Source organism: Phaethon lepturus, unplaced genomic scaffold (assembly GCF_000687285.1).
Source record: "Phaethon lepturus isolate BGI_N335 unplaced genomic scaffold, ASM68728v1 scaffold15294, whole genome shotgun sequence".
Classification (NCBI taxonomy): Eukaryota; Metazoa; Chordata; class Aves; order Phaethontiformes; family Phaethontidae; genus Phaethon; species Phaethon lepturus.
The window spans coordinates 9,087-27,559 of NW_010535588.1; the positions used below are offsets into that span (position 1 = coordinate 9,087).

General features: G+C 40.3%; 1 protein-coding gene across 1 annotated transcript; it reads left to right on the plus strand.

Moving 5' to 3' along the window:
• Positions 1–203: 203 nt before the first annotated feature.
• On the plus strand, positions 204–17,705 carry FYCO1 (FYVE and coiled-coil domain containing 1). The gene is made up of 13 exons (XM_010285888.1): positions 204–383; positions 1,894–2,000; positions 3,130–3,255; positions 6,014–6,120; positions 6,961–7,104; positions 7,877–7,970; positions 8,387–11,005; positions 12,056–12,148; positions 13,198–13,316; positions 14,864–15,031; positions 15,461–15,610; positions 17,020–17,208; positions 17,555–17,705. Exons 1-13 carry the CDS (start codon positions 329–331, stop codon positions 17,703–17,705), a joined length of 4,122 nt encoding a protein of 1,373 aa, XP_010284190.1. The 5' UTR covers positions 204–328.
• Positions 17,706–18,473: the final 768 nt, after the last annotated feature.

The following is an 18,473-nucleotide window of genomic DNA, read 5'->3' on the forward strand; positions in this document are numbered from 1 at the left end:
TTGCTCAGTAGTTTTGAAAGATATAACTGAAGAAATAACTGAAATGGAAAGTGAAATCTAGAAGGAAATATAAAGAAGGTTCCTGGAAAAATGTTGGCCTTATGGGAATTTATTACTAAACAGGATCTAAAATGCTAAAGCACCTCTCCTGCTCATTTGAGATGATAAAGACTTAAGTTTTGCTTTTTACTTTTACAGAATTGCAGGTTTCACAGAGAAGAATAAAGTTCATCAGCCCAATGGTCATCAAGGATATGAACTCTGCTATTTTTATCTAGATGGATGAAAAGGTTGACAGCCCAGAAGGGAAGCTCCTTTGGTTTTCAAGATGGCAGCAACTAGTGGCGAAAGCCAGCTGCAGCGGATTATCAGAGACTTGCAAGGTACAGTGCTATGCTGACAGATTCGTTCTGTAGGCTGGACTGTGTCCTCTGTGTTTTCGATAATGGAGAGTTGGAGTTGTGTTTTCAGTTGTGTAATACTTTTATGCAGCAATTGTAGCAACATAGTTCAAGGTGTGTGACATGCTCCATAGAGATGTGACTGTTTTTTTTGTGAGAGAAGTGCTGTACCTTTTGCAGGATCCTAAATTCTTTAATACTGCAAATTTAAATATAGAAGATGAGAAATAAGTTTTACAATTAAAAAAAACTGTCTGTAGGGTGTGTGGTGTGAGCTAGGATTTTGTTGGCATGAATGGAGCTATGCCGTTACAAGACTTCATGTGAGATAAGGAGAAGGCCTCGTTTTTAGACCCTCCCTCATGGGAAGCTGATGTGGAGTTGCTGCTAATGTAGAAGGGGAAAAAAACCAGGAAGCCACACCAAACTGGGGATGGTCATCCAGAAGAGTAGTGCTGGAGAATTGGATCTGTTGTTCTTGCTGCAGCGGAACATGCTTTCTGTGCACCTGGTTTGTCTTCCAGTAGCCCTAGCCAACCTCATTTTCCACAGCTCTGTTGCAGGCAAAATTGGCCTGCTCTGTCTCTGTCCTAATCAGCTGCCTATATCAAGATCCAGATATTTTTTCTTTTAATTTTTATTAAATGACATATAAGGTGTGATACACACCAAAGCTGGGAATTTAGATCTTCCTGTAACATAAAAAGGAGATCTATGTGCCTGATAACAGGAAGAGATTCTAATTTGCAAAGGGAATCGAGTGGGACTGGGAGCTAAGGCTAACTAAGACACCTGAAAGAAGTACAAAACCAAGTGGAAAGGAAGCTCAAAATCAGTAATTTCTGATGCTGAGAAGTACAACCTTTTGGGACCAGAGTGTCCATGGAGACAGCAGGGTTTGCTTTGACTTGAGATTTCCTCACACACTACGAGTGTAGGTTTTAGGAAAGAGGAGTTGCTATATGCTTATTTTTATGTAAATTATTTTTCCCATTTGTGTTTTGTAACCAGCACAAGCTGAACCTTCCTGAATAAAGCATGGAGAAGATAAATGTGCTGACTGAATGACTGTTCTTGTGTTGCTGATCCCCTTTAGCAGATTACATGCTTTGTTCTTTCCATCAGAATTCTGTTTGTCCTGTGGCAATACCTTAATGCACACATGAGACAGTAAAATGTTATTTTTCTTTTCTCTGCTGAAGAACCAGTTAGCAATTGTTTGTTAGCGGTTTTTGCTAAGTGTGAGAAGGAGGTTTTGCTCTTTTTAAGAAGAGGTAGTTGGTATAACAGATTGACATAACTTTTTTATAGGTGGTGTTAAGTTGCAAACATATCAATAAGTTTTTTGCACCATTGTTAAGACAGTTGGACTGAAAGAAAATGAATATATATGCATAATGTCCAGGCAGAAAACCCATTTATTTAGTTGTTTATGGATTCAGTGGTATATATCTCTTGCATTAGTTAACCATTTTGGTGTCTTCTTTTAAAGATGCTGTGAGTGAATTAAGTAAAGAATTTAAAGAAGGAGGGGAACCAATCACAGATGACAGTGTCAACTTGCAAAAATTCTCCTACAAGCTTGAGTACCTTCTACAGGTAAAAAGTGATGTGTATCATTTGTAATCCACCATCAAAGCTAGGCCTTGTCTTCTCTTACTGCCTCTTCAGTATGTGAGATTTACCTCAAATAATCATAAATATCCAGTTGAGTTTCTCTTTTTTTTTTTTTCCAGTAAGTTGACTGAAATGTGTGCTGCTTATTGTACATATTTTAAATTAAAGTAAATAAATGTAATCAAAAGGCAGTGCTGGCGGTTTGATTGAAGAATGTAAGGCATTTTTCTATTGATCTGAAAGATTTAAGCTTGATTTTAAAGATATACCCTACTAAATTATCTTGGAAAAACTGTAATGATGAGATCTTGTCAACATTTTAATGCAGAATAAATACTAGTAAGCTGTTCACAGTGCAAATATAGTGGTGTAAGTAATTTACAGAATTTTTAACAATTTCACTTTGGTAATTCATTTTTATTGTACGAAAGGCTTAATGCAAAAGGCTGATTTTTAATCTGGAATGCTGCTTTTTGGCCATCCTATAATTTAATTAAAAAAGGACACTGCTGGGAAAACTGAAATTCAGTCTGCATAGTCTTGTGTCTACACATACCGTAATCATGTCACTGATTGCAACACAGAAATGTTAATCTAGCCTTAATCCAGGCAAGGGAGTTTTAATTGGGTTGCAGTGGCTTCAGCAGAAGCTGAAGAATCCTTTGGGATTTGAATGGTCCAAGCTGCAGTCCATACCCTTGTTGCATCGCTACTCTGAAGGTGATTTAGCTAGAACAGGTTTTTCTGGTATGTACATGTGTGCTGTTGCCACACTTGATTACAGGTCTCTCAGCAGCTGGCTGTTAGCTCCTTGCTCTTGAACAGCTGCTGAATCTGCTATAAATCTTTGTTTCAGCAGTACTGAATGGATGTCTTTATTTTAACTAGACCCAGAACATTATTATCTATTACTGTCTGTAAAGTAGCTTTTGTAACTGCTGGATTGCATCAGTGCAGTACAATGTCTCTTTCCTTTTTGAATACATTGGCTAAAACTAAGAGGAATCATGAAAGCACATGTTGCTGGGAGAGGAACAGAATTCCAAGTAGCTATATATAAATATACTTGTATTTAAGTTTTGCTCATTGCTTTTTAATTTCCGTGTTTAAGTTTGACCAGAAAGAAAAAAACACATTGCTGGGGAACAGAAAAGACTACTGGGATTATTTCTGCGACTGTCTGGCAAAAGTCAAAGGAGCTAATGATGGAATCCGCTTTGTCAAGTCCATTACAGAAGTAAGTTTATCTGTTAAGCATCTTAATATGTGTTTTATGTTTTGGTATGTCTTTTCAGAGGGCAGTAGAAACCAAAAGAAAATACACTGCTTTTAACATATGGCAATAAAAGGTTGGGAATGTTTATTTTTAATTTTCATGTAGAGTATAAAAATGCAAGATTGCTCTTTTTACTAGGGTGCTAAATTATATAGGATTAGATAGCCTGACTGACTTATTTTGAAAACCACTTACACAAGTGGATGGTCCTATTTGTCTCTGGTTGTACCCTGCCTTTCATTAACTTAGTGACATTTTCTCTAAAAAGGAATGAAAAAAGAAGTCAAAGGTAGAGCCTTCCATCTTAAGGCAGGACTTGCTGGAAGAGTAAGAGGAAAGATTCACCATGTTTGACATTTCTTAAGACTTTTTTAACTGGTCAGTAGAGTTGAGGAGGACTGACTGAGAGCAGTGTTTCATCTTCTGTCTCAACTTTGCTCCTCTGTATCAAATAGCATCATGTAATGGCTCAGGATGGTTGTCGTTATTCCCTTGGTTAAGCTGTCATGAACAGGACAGAAAGCTTTATTTTTGTTAGATACAGTAATAAAAGCTTAATCTTCTAACAGCCATGTTATGTCTTCAGCTCAATGAGTGGGTGAAGTAAGTGCTGTGAGAGAGAGAAGCTTTCTGTCCTGATCCTGTCTGGATAGAACATAAAGGTTTCTGAATGTTGTTTATTTGCTCACTGAACAGTACTTGTTGACTTTCAAAGATGGAAGTGAACAAGGATGAAAGAGTAATGGCAGTTGCTTTTTAAGAGTGGTCAAACATTTAACAGCATAATGCCTCCTTTTCTGCTTTGCCTGCAGTTTCTAATATTAGGGTGCACGATATGCTAGAGATGTGGAGCAAGGAAGCAAATAGGAATACCCTATTAAAAAGAGAGCTTTGTCCTTGATGGCATTAGGTGAGCAGTGAGTTCTGCTAGTTTCCCTTTCAAAAGGTGATTACACTGAATACACATCTTTCCAAGTCTTCACAGCCATACACTGCACACAGTACACTGCTACAGCTGTACATTGCACCTTAGCTACAGTGTTTGTAGTCAACATGGAAACACTGACAATACCAGAGGCTGCCTGCCTTCCTGAATTCTAGCAGGCCTCCAGCAGGAGGTGGCATGGTTTTGCTTCCTAGTCAAGTAGTCTTTGGCTACTTGTAGCTGCATATATGTAAATATTTTCCTCTACATACATTTGTTCTAGTATCTACATGCTTAAAAAAGGCATTGTGGTTTAAATTGATAAACCAATGGTAGTAAGGATAGGATTAGTTCAGTGGCTTCCAGTGGGTTTTTTGACCATTGTTAAGATATTCACTAAACGTGCCCAGTTAGGAAAAACACTTATAAGCTTCTGTGCACAGGGCAGGGCTGGCATCTCCCTGAAGAAATATTCAGACATCTACAGGGTGAATGCGGGCGAAAACCAGTTGGCAAACTGAGTTTGCTGTTTCTGGAGTACTTAGCCTTTGGGGGACATGTTATTTCAGGCTTTGTGTCCTATAGAATTCAAAACAAGAAGCAGTAAAAAGTGTTGCTTTCTTTGCTCCACATTTCATCATTCCATTTATAAGGAACATTTTTGTATTTAGTAGATTGCTGAGATAAACAAGGAACCTGTGTCTTACTGCAGAAGCCCAGTAACAGCAAACACAAGGAAGCTGAGAGTTAACATATTGCTCTCACTTCACCACAGTGGAATACTGATCAGTAGGAGAAGGCATTTGTGGCCTTTGAGCCTTCTTTCAGACTAACTTTTCAAGCAAAATTTACAGTTACCTACTAACTTGAGCCTCAGCCCCTCTAATATTTTCCTTGGCCTCCATTTTAAAGTCATGAATATATTTGGTTTGTTAGTTGGATGAGCAGCTTGGTTAGGAGCATGGCTGACTGGTGAGAAATTATTTTCATCACATTCATTTCCCATTCCTGAATTGATTACTGCTTTTGATGGAAAGAAGAAATGAAAAACTACTGTTCAGTGTTTCATTATTTTGCAGGACAGCAAATAGCTCAGATGTAAAAGACAAAACATCAATTCCCCAAGTCAGTATATATAACAAAATTTAGTGTTCAGTTTTGTGATCGCCCTTATGTTGCTTCAACAGCTGTCTTCATAAAAAGATCCATTAATTTCAGTCATGCAGCTGCTCTTGGTCTGAAGTAAGACTTAGATTTTTATCAACTTAACAGCTAAGTATTAAGAAAGGCTTTTTGCATGGTCTGGGGTTACTGTGACTGCGGGGATGTGTATTTGTATATGTGTACATCTTTGTTCTAGGACTAGATCTGCCCTAAACCTCTTCCAGCTGTGGCCATGCACATCTTAAGTAACCTAAGCAGTCACTTCTGTCTTCGCTGGGTGCATTGAGATTTTGCCATATATTGGGAATTGCCCTTAGCATAGCCTGTTCTCATGTAGTCAGTATATTAGATGATTCATTGGTCCTGTGATGCCTTTTGTATTATTACAAAGTAGACCACAGCCAGCTGTAGATACAAATACGTCATTCAAAAAAGATTCCACCCAATGACAGTGTTGGGAGAAGGTGTCTCTCAGTGGCAGTTCTTACTACTTCCTTTACAACTAGTAGCTTATTGTGGGTTTTGTTTTGTTTTTTTTTTTTTGTTGATATGTAGACTGTTCTTGCCATGTCTCTACATGATTCTAAATGATATTTAGAATTTTCTTTTATTGTGGTTTCTCCCTTCCAGCTACGAACATCTCTTGGAAAAGGAAGAGCATTTCTTCGTTACTCCCTGGTTCACCAAAGGCTAGCAGACACCTTGCAGCAATGTTTTATGAACACCAAGGTGACCAGGTGAATAGCAAAGTACCTTGTTAACTAATGGGTGTTTGCTCAGTGTGATCAAGCAACATCGCCTAGCAGCTATTGAAAGAAATTGAAACATTTCCAAATGGTTGGCTTAGAGAGCTGGTAATATGAGAGGAAGGATAATAGACCTTTTGGCCTGGGTCAATGGTTCATACCTATCTTAGGCTCATAAAGGTTGAAAGTTGTGACAACTAAATGTGTGTGGAGTGGGTGGTGTGGATGCTTCTATATCCTGGGTTTGATCTTCTATGCTGTACATCATAAGGGAAGATTAATTTGGATGTGTTGCGCAAAGCCCCCAAAAACATTTGCATATATATCTGGATTATCACAGAGAGGAACAGCTTGCCCCTGGCCAAGGAACACCAAAGATAGTTTGGAGTTGGTTGGAAGGGCACTGGCAGGGCTTCCAGAAAAAGCCAACTATTTGCACAGTGTATTTAACTCTAGTTGCTGCTTTCTGTCGCTCGTTTTTGATGTATTAAGTGTGTGCTTTAGGTATTTAATGTGTGATTATCCGGTGCATAGCAAATATGTTGTCTTGCCAGTGTTTTGCCCAAGCACTAGAGCAAAAAATATTTTGTGCAGGGGCTCCTTTAAAGATATTTCTGTGGAATTCATTGAAGCTGTTTGATTTCATTCACATTGAAGGAATGGGATGTTGGTTGATGGGTTTGGTTGTTTTCAGTTTACATTTAGAATAGTGTATCATAATTTTTCTGGGGTGGAGTGAATAATGATGTTGTGGGGGATTTTTGCAAGTGAAACGGCTGCTTCTTTTTTACTTATGAATAAGTATTACTTCATTTTTTTTTCATTTTCAAGTGACTGGTACTATGCAAGAAGTCCATTTCTGAATTCCAAAATGAGTTCTGACATTGTGGGTCAACTCTATGAGCTCACTGATGTTCAGTTTGACTTGGCATCAAGAGGCTATGATTTAGATGCTGCTTGGCCAGCATTTGCCAGGTAAGCTAGAAACACTTTGTGATTTTTTATTAACAGGGCCATAAAATACCTGTCTGTTACAGAATCTGTAAAAGCTTCTGCTTTTGAAGGAATACTTGTGTTAGAGCAAGCATACACTTTCTCCATGTAATTAGTCTGTGACCAAACTGGCCTTTTTTTCTTCAAACAACTGTGTACCAGAGATCAGAGTTGATGCTCTGTAATGGAGTACTTCCAGTAACTGCAGCTGAGGCCCACATCCCAAGCTATTCTCATCTTCACACGCACAAGAAGAAATGTCCTTAGCTCCTGTTTTAAGAGCTGAGACACATAGTGACTGAACAGTCAAGCAGTGTGGTTCACTTGCAGCAATGGTAAGAGATGACAATGTGCGGTCACTACAGCCTGATCACACCTCAAAGTGGGGAGTAACAATAACTACTAGGTCTGATCCAGATCCATTTGTATTGGTGGGAGTTTTCCAAGGCTGCATGCTGCCACCATCTGGTTGAGCTGCCACCACACAGCAGTACAATTTCTTAGAGCAAAGCTGCATCGGTTCTTGTGGACGTGGGAAGTCACAGCTACCAAGCTCCTAGTCTTTTATAGGTGCCTTTGATATCCCTGTTTTGTTTCCACTAACTTGAGTGGTTGCTGGCCCAGACATCAGGCACAGTTACATCTTTTTATATGTAGTTGTTATAGCTAGATAAATCTTACATATAAGAGTAGAAAGACACATATGTATGTGCTTAGACTTCTTTTACATATTGTTTCTCCATGTGATCAACAGGAGGACACTATCCTCACTTGGATCTTCAGCATATTTATGGAAGCCCCCAAGTCGCAGTTCCAGCATGAGCAGTTTAGTGAGCAATTATTTGCAGGTAAGCAAATTACAAAGAAATGTTTGTCTGACATGGTAGGTCTTTAATTAATGGCATAGTTCCAGAGCTTGTTAGTTTAATGGTGATCATGATTCTTATAACGGTAAACTACAGAAAAGAGTTCTTTGTTAGAAGTAAAGGGAATTGTCCAGTAGCTGATTCAACTGAACATGCAAATCTTGTAGAGGGAAAAAAAAGATATATTCAGAAGACTGCCTACAGGTAGGTATGTTTTAGTTTATCTTTTGTGAAAAAAAGCTTCTTTTGCTGTACATGGATATTTTTGTAGTGCTGTGAACCCAACATACAACACCAACATGTGTTGAAAACCTGAATTTGCTCTCATTTGAGCATGGCATTTAAATGCATGTTTAATTCCTCTTAAACTTTCTGTTTTTCCCCTTCTGTTCATTTAGGCCCAAGAGTTTCCCTCCAGCCCTGATGCAAATAACTCACTGAACGTTGAACACCTTGAAGGCTTTGAAGAGATGCGTGTAGAACTTGACCAGGCTGAGCTGAGACAGAGGGAACTTCAAGATCGTATTCACCAGCTAGAAATGGAAAACAAGGAGCTCCAGGCAGCTGTCAGCCTTCAGAAAGAACAAGTACAGGTAGAAAAGGACAAGAGCAATAACCACAGTGAGGAGGACTCCCAGCTGACAAAGGTGATCACAGAGTTACAGAAGCAGTGTGAGATCTCGCACTCCACTCAGAGCACTGTTCGTGACCTACAGAAGTGCCTGCAGTCACTGGAACTGAATGCAGTGGAGCAGCAGAGGGAATATTCAACAAACCTGGAGCAGCTGGTGACCAACAAGGAAGACTGTGCCTCAAAACTGCAGGTGTTGAATCAGGAGCTGGAGGCCTCTAGGGCTTTGGTTGCTTTGAAGGATCTTTGCGTCAATGAGCTTAAAGCCAAGATGAGTTCCACAGAACAGAAGAACCTCAACCTCCTTGCAAAAGTTGATGCTGCCTTGGAGGAAAAGGGACAGCAAGCCACAGCCCACTGTCACTCTGCCCTACAGGTACAGGCACTGTTAGAGAAGCTTCAGGAGACAGAAAAGGAAAAGGCAGATATGCGAAGACTCAATGACGAATATGCATCTCAGCTCAAAGCAGCAAGGGAGGAGCTGGAGCTGAAAGAAGAGGCACAGAAAGAACTGGAATCCAGATACAATTGTCTTACTGCTGACTCCAAAGAAGAGAGTAGAAAGCTGCTTGGGAGCCTGGAAACCATGGCAAAAGAAATGGATGCACTTCAGAAGGCCCTGACCCTGAAAGGAAAGGAGATGGCTGAGCTCCAGACCCAGGTAATGGGGTCGCTGGCTCAGGTGGGGTCACTGGAAAAAAATCTTGAGGAAGCAAGGAAAGAAAAAGAGAAACTTGAGGAGGAGTATGGTAGGAGGGAAGGAGGAAGCCCAGCGCAAGCAGAGCAACTTAAACTACGGGAGGGTCACTTAACAAAGGTGAGTCAGACTGTGTGTAGCCTTGAGGAGCAAAACCAGAAACTCCTGTCTGAGAAAGAATATCTCAGCCAGAAAGTCAAGGAGCTAGAGGAGCAGATGGAGCAGCAAAACTCTACAGTGAGCGAAATGGGTGAGGAGAGCAGGAAGCTGAAAGTGGAGAATTCAAATTTGCAGCAGTCCAAGCAGAAGATGGAAGGGAAGCTGAAAAATGTGGAAGCTTCTAAAGCTTCCCTGGAAGCCGAGGTGGCCAGGCTGAAAGCCTCTGAGAAACAGCTTCGGAGTGAGATAGATGATGCCCTGGTGTCAGTTGATGAAAAAGAGAAGAAGCTCCGGGATGAGAACAGACAGCTGGATGAAGACTTGCAGAATGCCAGGAGGCAAAGCCAAATTCTGGAGGAGAGATTAGAGGCTCTGCACTCAGACTATGAAGAGCTAAAGCAAAGAGAAGAGACCACCAAGGAGTCTTATGCCTCACTTGAAGGACAGCTGAAGAGTGCCAAACAGCATAGTTTGCAAATGGAAAAAAGCTTAGGCACTTTGAAGGAAGGCAAAGAGTTTCTCCAGACACAGCTCACAGAGAAGGAAGTAGAACTGCAAGGCATGGAGAGTCAGTGTGAGCAGCTAAGAGTAGAAGCTGAAAGACATAGGAAGAAAGCAGAGACTCTTGAGGTAGAAAAGCTCAGTGTTGAAAAGACATGCTTTCATCAGACAAAGCTTATTGAATCCCTCACATCAGAAAAGGAATCGGTGGAAAAACACCAACTACAGCAGGCGGCTTCTCTGGAGAAGGCAGCAAAAGAGCTGACCTCCAGACTAACCATGAGTGAAGAGCAGTTGGAGATCAGCCGAGGTGAAGTGTCCAGGTTGCAAGCAGAAGTCCTTGACCTGCGAGTCAAGCTTCAGCAGACCACTGATGAGAGAGAGCAGATGAGAGGTGAGCTGGGAATCGCAGAGACTGTCTTGGGTGAGCAGAAGGTGCTTGTCCAGCAGCTGAAAGAGCAAAGTGAGTCACTCAACAGAAACCATGTGCAAGAACTGATGCAATGTAAAGAAAGAGAAGAAGTGCTGAAAAAAGAGCAGGAGACAGCAGCCCGTCAAAAAACTGAGCTGGAAAATAATTTGCTGAACCTGAAGGAAGAGCTATCCAAGGTTAAGCAGTATTTGGAAGTTGCTAGAGTGGAAAACGAAGAAAACAGAGATCTCCTCCACAGGACCAACACCGATATGGCTGAACTCGGTATTCAGATTTGTACCTTGACCTCTGAAAAGGTGGATGCGGAAGAGAAGTTAGCCCAGGCCACAGAAAGGCTCAAAGAACTGGAAGAACAGGCAGCAGAGCAACAGGAGAAGCTGAAGCTTGACATCTCTAATCTCATACAGGAGAACAAGAGCCTGCAAGAGAAATTAGAGGAGGCTCAAATATGTGCCGCAGCTGTCCCAAGTCTGCAATTGCAGCTGGAGACAGTAAAGAAACAGGCACAGAGTTTCCAAGAGATCAGCCAAGAAGAGCTGTCTGCAATAAAATTTCAAATGAGCACAGAGATTCTAAATTATCAGACAAAATTCAAGGTAAATTGATGTGATTATTATAGCTGAGGGAGCTGTGCAGGATTTCTGCTGTTTTACCACCTGCTGCAGCAATTACTGGGTGAAATCTTAAGGTTTGTGTTGGTTGGGTTCTGAGACTAGCACACAACTAGCCTTAGCCTGGGAATCTGAAAATGTCTCCACACTCATCACCTAGGCCTATTTGAAGTAAAATAACTCTTCGGAGTTTTTTGGAGAAATGTAGTGCAGCCCTCTGAGCCCAGTGGAGAGGCCATGTAATCTGGAAAAGACAGCCAGTAATGGAGAGGGTGATGATTTCTTATGGCACTGAAGGTGGCATTTTCTGTAACTATTCCCACAGGCCACAGTTGTGATTTTTTTTTTCTTTCTTTGGTAGGAACATTGCAAGACCTGTTCCCCACACCCGTAACACTACTTCTCCTTAAAACTGATTTTGATGAAAGCAAACTTACTGAGACCAGTTGCTTTTGCAGATAATTCCCTCATGTGTTTTTGCTTTCAACTGCGCAAGGTAGCAGCCAAGACCAAAATTTTGCTTCCAGAAAAAAATGAGTCAGCCCTGTATATGTGAAACAGCACACCTTAAAGGCTAACGATTTTATTGTGTGTGTTCTGCCATTCTGAGATAATGTTTAAGACTGGCAGTTGATCAGCAGCTTGTGCCACTGGCAGTATCCAGAAATCCCATGAGTCTGAGAAAATAGCGTACATTCATTTGTGTTTCGTTTTTGTAAAGGCTTCTGAAACCTCATTGTGATTTGGGCTATCTTATTCTTTTGAGCCAAAGCAATTCACAAGCTGGGCCTTCTTTTTGTTGAGAACTGTAGTAGCCCATAGCAAGTAACAGTAAAACACAGCTGGTCTACCAAAACAGAGGGGAGTTTCCTTGAATCCATTAATTGTGTGTCTTTTTAGCTGTCAGCCTGAGAGTGGTGCTGCATTTATCCCATACATATCAGTAGGAGCACTCCTGATTCACAATTGGGAATTTCAGAGATGAAGGGGTGGCTGCTGGCAGAATGCTAACTCCTGGCTCAATCTCTCTACTAGGCTATCAGTGGAGAGTGTGGAAAAGTAAAAGAGCAACTTGAGGAGCAGAAGCGACAACAGCATGCTGCAGAGGAAGAGATTGCAGAGTTACAAGTAGGTGCTCAATCTGATTAAAAGACAGAGGTGTTTGTGTCAGCAGGCGTCAGTGTTGTAACTGAGAATGCAGGCAGCATTTCTGATGACTGGCTGTGAGTCTAAGAATGCCCTTGAATAAACACAGGTGCTGCAGACAAAATACTCATCAGCCAAAAGTTAGCCACTGAAACAGAGATTACGAAAGCACAACAGCACTTAGAGTTTGTCCTGCTTTGAAAGCTAGTCAGGTTTTATGTAAGACTTGGTTATGTGTACACTTCTTAAATGGGTGTGCAGGTTTAAGAGGTGTCTGTCTTAGGCCCTGCATACCCGCTGCACACAGCCACACGTCTGGATCCAACTGTTTGCAGGCTGTAATGGGCACTGAATCAGAATTAATCTGGATGAGAAATAACCCAGCTGGAAAAAAACAATATTTTTGCAATGCATTTATCAAACAGTTGAGTTAGGAGGGTCATACTGAGGTGTAAGAAATCCAGAAAGAAGAAAGTTAAGGTTATTAAACCTGTCCCTGCCTGCTAGCAGAAATATGTACACCTTTAGATGCAGTTAGGTATTAGATATGTTCCCTGAGGACTCTTGAGTTTGGCAGACTTCTCTGGAGAGGCCAGCTGTGAAAGAAGTTTTTGTTTCCATTGTCCTTCATGTTCCATATAGTTTTAATAAACAACATTTTCCTCACTTTTTAACTTCTTTTTCTTTTGAAACTTTTAGGTGGTGAAAAAACGTTTAGGGTATATTCATTTGCCATTATCTTTGAGAGATTTTCCTTGATAAGGAGGCAAAAGCTGAACTGACCTGGACTAATAAGAATTACAGGCTTAATACTGTCTTACTTTAGAGTCTATCCCTTATTCAGTGTGACAGAAGTAATCGATCACTAGTACACAACTAATTAGTGTCTGCTTATACAATAATATCTTAATTGGTGGTTTGGCATTAACTTTAATTCTTTTAAAGCATTGTTTAAGTGTCTTGGTAATTGTCGAGTGCTTGGTAAAGTGTTGGTTTTATATGTAAGGAAATACAGTAATTTATTTCACTAGGCTGCAAACACAAGTTTGTCTAGAAAGCTGGATGAAGCAAGAGAGCAGCTGTCTGAATCAGAATCTGCTCGACTGCAGAAAGAAGAGGAGGTGACATCTCTGCGAGAACTCTTGGAAAGGTGGGAGTTTGGGTTCTTTACACAAGCCATTAGTTGTAAGCCAAGCAAGGGGCCAATAACCAAAGCATATTGAAAATTGCTGTGCTTTATGAAGTAGCATATGCCCTGGGGTTTATATAGGGCAAATAGTGCATGGGCATTGATGGGGAATATCAGGTTGACACTTCAGATGAGAAATATGTAAATTACACAGCACACATGAATGCAAGGTTTACGTTTTATTGTATTGTTAATTTAGCTGATGACATAAATTCATTGTATGTCTCCCTTTATGAAACTACAAGACATTTTAGAACCTTCTTTTCCCTTACACGTTAGTCACAGAATTGAAACACAAATATTGACTTTTTTTTTTTATAAGGAATGGAAAATTTGCGGGTTTTGACAGTTTGCTTTTTCTATCCTGTCTGTGAATTTTCAGGGACTCAGTAAGAATTATTTGAGTGGGACCACATCCTGCATGCCTTTGTCAGGTTTCTTATCTGTTTTAAATATCTAACGTGGGCTATGTTTCTGAGGTCTGTAATGTGAGCCTGTGTGATGCAGATTATCTGGCAGTCTGAAATAGGTCTTCATGAGGCATGGGCTCACACGGAGTCTCATGGGTTAACCAAAGCCTATGTATTTTTACATTTGTGCTGATATCATCTGTTTTTGTGGGAAGACTGATGATTCTTGATCTATGCTGAAGGTTGCCAGTACAAAATCTAACTCGTCAAAGTATTTTAATTTGGCTGAATTGGCTGAGTGAGTTCAGGGCAGCTTAGCCCTTCGTGTTGTGTTGCTGTAGCATTTTTAATACATTGCTAGGACTCATAGTACTGAAATTACCATATCGTCAATCCAAGACGTACATTCTTGGAAGCTTTCTGGGGACACTTCTTTCCACTGACTGCAGTGAACTGAGGTTTCTTAACCTGGAAGTGTCTTAACACTTCCCAGGAGGTGTCCCTCTCTGGAAGTGTTCAGGTTGTACGGGGCTTTGAGCAATCTGATCTAGTGAACGATATCCCTGCCCATGGCAAGGGGGTTGGAACTAGATGTTATTTAATGTTTCTTCCAACCTAAACCATTCTATGGTTCTATGAATCTTTGGTTTTTGAATTGCATGTGTGTTAGAAGAATATAATGAGAAACTGGTTGGCTTCTTTTTTGTGAACATGAGGGCTGTGGAGGAGTATGTGTTAAATGGCCCTTTTTGTGTGCAACCTGCAAATGCTGGGCAACCTGTGGCTATAGGACTTTCCCTGTTTAGCTCAGTTTGCCTCTGCTGCTGATCTTAGCTTCCAAGGACACTAATTTTATTCCCAGTGTGGTAGCCATCATAAGCTTCCCTATAAGCAGGGCATCCAAGAAACAGATCTGTGTGCACTTCCAGCGATGCAGAAAACTGGAGAGATTCTGGCTAGCTATAAAAAATATGCACACTGAGAACAATTTCACTGAAACTGCCTCTTTATCAGGGTGGAGGATCCCTTTCTTCCATGGGGAAGACTTGAATGCACATGAACTAAAAATGATTCTTAATTGCCTTTGTATTTGATCAGGATCCAAAAAGAAGCTGATGAAGCAAAAGAGAAGGTCCTGGATTACAATGAGAAGCTCAGCAAGGTGGCAGCAGACAAAGATAGCAGCGACCAGAAGTTATTTGCTGAACTGGATGACCTGACAAGAACAAAACAGTTCCTTGAAGAACGCTTGATAGAGCTTATCAGGTTGGCATGAAAATAAACAGCAAGCAGAAATTAAAATCCTAGCTTAGGATGTTAAGGGATACTGCCTAGGTGGATTAGTTGTGTATTCCTGAGTTGAAGATACAGGTAGGGGCCAAGTTCATCAGCAATTGAAATTTCGCATGTCCATAATGCAGTCAAAAAGTATAACACCCAATATTATCTCCTTCTTAATTTTCTGTCTGTTTTGCAAAAATATGTAGCTCTCTGCATGGCATGTATTTTTCTCCCCCCTTTGCCAAGAGCTTTGGTAAGTTTCTTATCTATCTTTATTCCTGAAAGCTCCTCAGAAGTTACAGCAAAGCAGTTTTTACTGTGAAGCTTTCACTAGCGTTCAAATTGAGGTTGGTTAACAGTAAACCAGCTGATAATTTCTATGTGTTTTTCTGTCTTTTAACTGTGTCTCTGCAGAGATAAGGATGCTTTGTGGCAAAAATCAGATGCTCTGGAGTTCCAGCAGAAGCTTAGTGCAGAGCAGAAGTGGCAAGGGGACACAGAGGTTAATCATTGTCTGGACTGCCAGAGGGAGTTCTCATGGATGGTGCGCCGACACCACTGCAGGTCAGTTTGTTGAACTCTATTACGCTGTTGAAAAGCAAAATTCAGTATGATCGTTTACGTGGATGAAATACTTCTTAATGTTCACAGTTCATTGGTCAAAATCATCGATACAGGACATTGTAGAGGCTGAAAGAACACATGAGCTCACAAGGGGATAAGAGACATTAATGGAAAGGTTCCTTGATGCGTATGAAGGCAAAGACCTGGGTGCAAGTCTGACCTGGGGAGTCTGTCAGTTTATCATTTCTGTAAACAAAGATAATCAGACCCTACATGGTGCATGCTGTAAATAATATTCACTAAGGTGTTTTTGCTATTGTGATAGAAGTATTCCAGAACAAATCCAACATGCAGTGCAATTATAAATTTAGTTACTTACACTAGATACGTTCAGAGATAATTACCGATTGCAAAGTAATCTTTTAAAAAAAAGTTAATATTAAATTATTTGCATACAGTTAGCCTGCTTGGAGCTATTAGTTACCTGTATTTAAGTGGATACATTTCAGAGTCTTAGTGATATGTTTGTTTTGGCTCTTCACTGTTCTTTATCTTCATGATTCATCATGGAAGGTATGTAGCACTTGGACTTTCAATTGCATATTAATGTAGGAAACATTCGTTGGGGGTTAATGAATAGTGAAGTCATTTCCGATAACAACTTTCAAATTACTCATTTCTACCAAAATCTGTGAAACCTGCTCATGTTTTCACCAGTGCCTACTAATAATTTAAATGATTATGAAAAACAAAAACACTCAGACTTCACAAATAACAGTCATCCCTGCTGGGTGCTTTTCTTCATTAAAATGTTAACATGTTCATTAAAAAGTAGTTGACAGGTTTAATACTGAGAGACTGCAGAGCAGAGAGGGCAGGAGGGATGAATGTACATGTATGTGTCCAATATTGTTTCTTTTTCCCTGTCTGAAGGGGAGAGGGTTGCTTACTAAGTAGAGGCATACAGACGTGCTCTTAGAGTCCTTACAATCAAATAAAGTTTTGCACCGAGTGTGAGATTTGGCCTGTGTAATATTATTAAGTACACTTGTTTAATATGTACTTAATATATGTATTATTTGTTTGTATTGCATATTTGTGGGTATTTAATTGTTTTGATGTATTTATGTTTAACTATAGATTTTTTAAAGTATTTTTCTGTTTTTTTCTGTTTTCTATTTTTTAAGACAGCGAAGTATGAATGTGCATTTCTGCATCCTGATTGTTAAGAAAACTTGTTTCACCTCAGAAAGCAGCGCAATCTGCATTATGAGTTCTGCCATGGACGTAGTGTTCATGCTTTTGCAGAGAACAAGGCCATTATGACAAAGCCCCAGACTCCATCATGTAGATATGTTCCACCTGTGTATGGTACTATTCTAACAACTTTGGTTTCGAATCATTTCTAGAATGTGTGGTCGCATTTTCTGCTACTACTGCTGCAACAACTACATGGTGACAAAGCCTGGTGGAAAAAAGGAGCGTTGCTGCAGAGCTTGCTTTAATAAGCCTAGAGTCATTGTGGACAGTACAGATGACTATGGATTGAATGCCAACCAGGAAGGATCACCAGCGTTATTGGAATCACCTGTGTCACCATCTGAGAGGGCTTTTGGTTAGTGTATTGTTTGTATACTGTGGAGAGATAAGTAGGGTTCTTAAACATTCTCCGAGAAACAACATGGTCACCTCCTGCTCCAGGGACCTGCATGTTCATGGAGTGTTTTCAGGGTGGGGTTGGTCCCATCTTTGAATCTGATTGGTATTGACAGAAATCTGCATGTATATTAAATGAGTGACAGTCAGCCTGAGATTTTCAGTTGGTTCTAGTAGTTACCTAATGCTTCCATAAAGGTAGAGGAATGGCTTAAGGGTTTTGCTTGTTTGTTTTCCAAACAATCAGCTGATATTGTTAATGTTTCTGTTCATGTCCTTTTACGGCACAGTTGCAAGTGAAGCCTCTAAACCACCAGATGATGCAACATTTGATATAATCACTGATGAGGAGCTGTGCCAAGTACAGGAATCAGACTCTCTCCACAACGAAACTCAGATGGAGGGAGACTCTCTGGATCAAAGTGTGACAGATCTGTGAGTAAACAGTGCTTCATGGAGAGGGGACTCTTCTGGGTTTGGTTTGGAGTGGTTGTGGCTTTTCTACATTCAGTGGGGGATAGCCAACCTCTGTCTGTCTAAAGAAAGACACTTCTGTTCCCAGCCACATGTTCAGTAGACCAACACAAAATAATTTTGGCCTATTTGCACAGTCAGCATCAAATGTAGTAAATCCAAACAGCTCTGTCGTCTCCCTCCACCTCCTGCACTGCAGCACAGAGGAGTAGTCCCCGTTCTGTGCTGTCACAGGCCAGCCATCACCATTAAAATCAGCTTGCAGGCCACACTGGATCATTGGGTATTCACACTCTTAACTTATAACAGGAGCTAAGCAACACTCTCTGTCAGACTCACCATTACTTAATATCAAGAGAACAGGGGTTGGTGAAAAGATAAAGACAGATTTGTTCTCTTTATAACAGGCTTCATTGAACTGAATGTGAAATAACTGCTCTGTGGCTGTAGGATTCCTTACTACTTTAAAGATAACAACTTACAAAAAAGAAAAAGAACAGGAATTGCATAGCTAAATCTGGCACAAGTTTGTTCTTTTTCTCTTAAGGAAATGAGAGTGAATGTAGGTCTCAGTCCTTTTTTTACATCTGTTTCTACATAAATTAGCAATTAGGAGGATCTAAGGCCATCTGAATATCCAAACACTTAGTTTGCAAACTATGTTGTAATATTATAGTTTAATGTGTATCCATGTTTATACAAAATATTGTTTTACTGTTGTTCAAAAATTTTC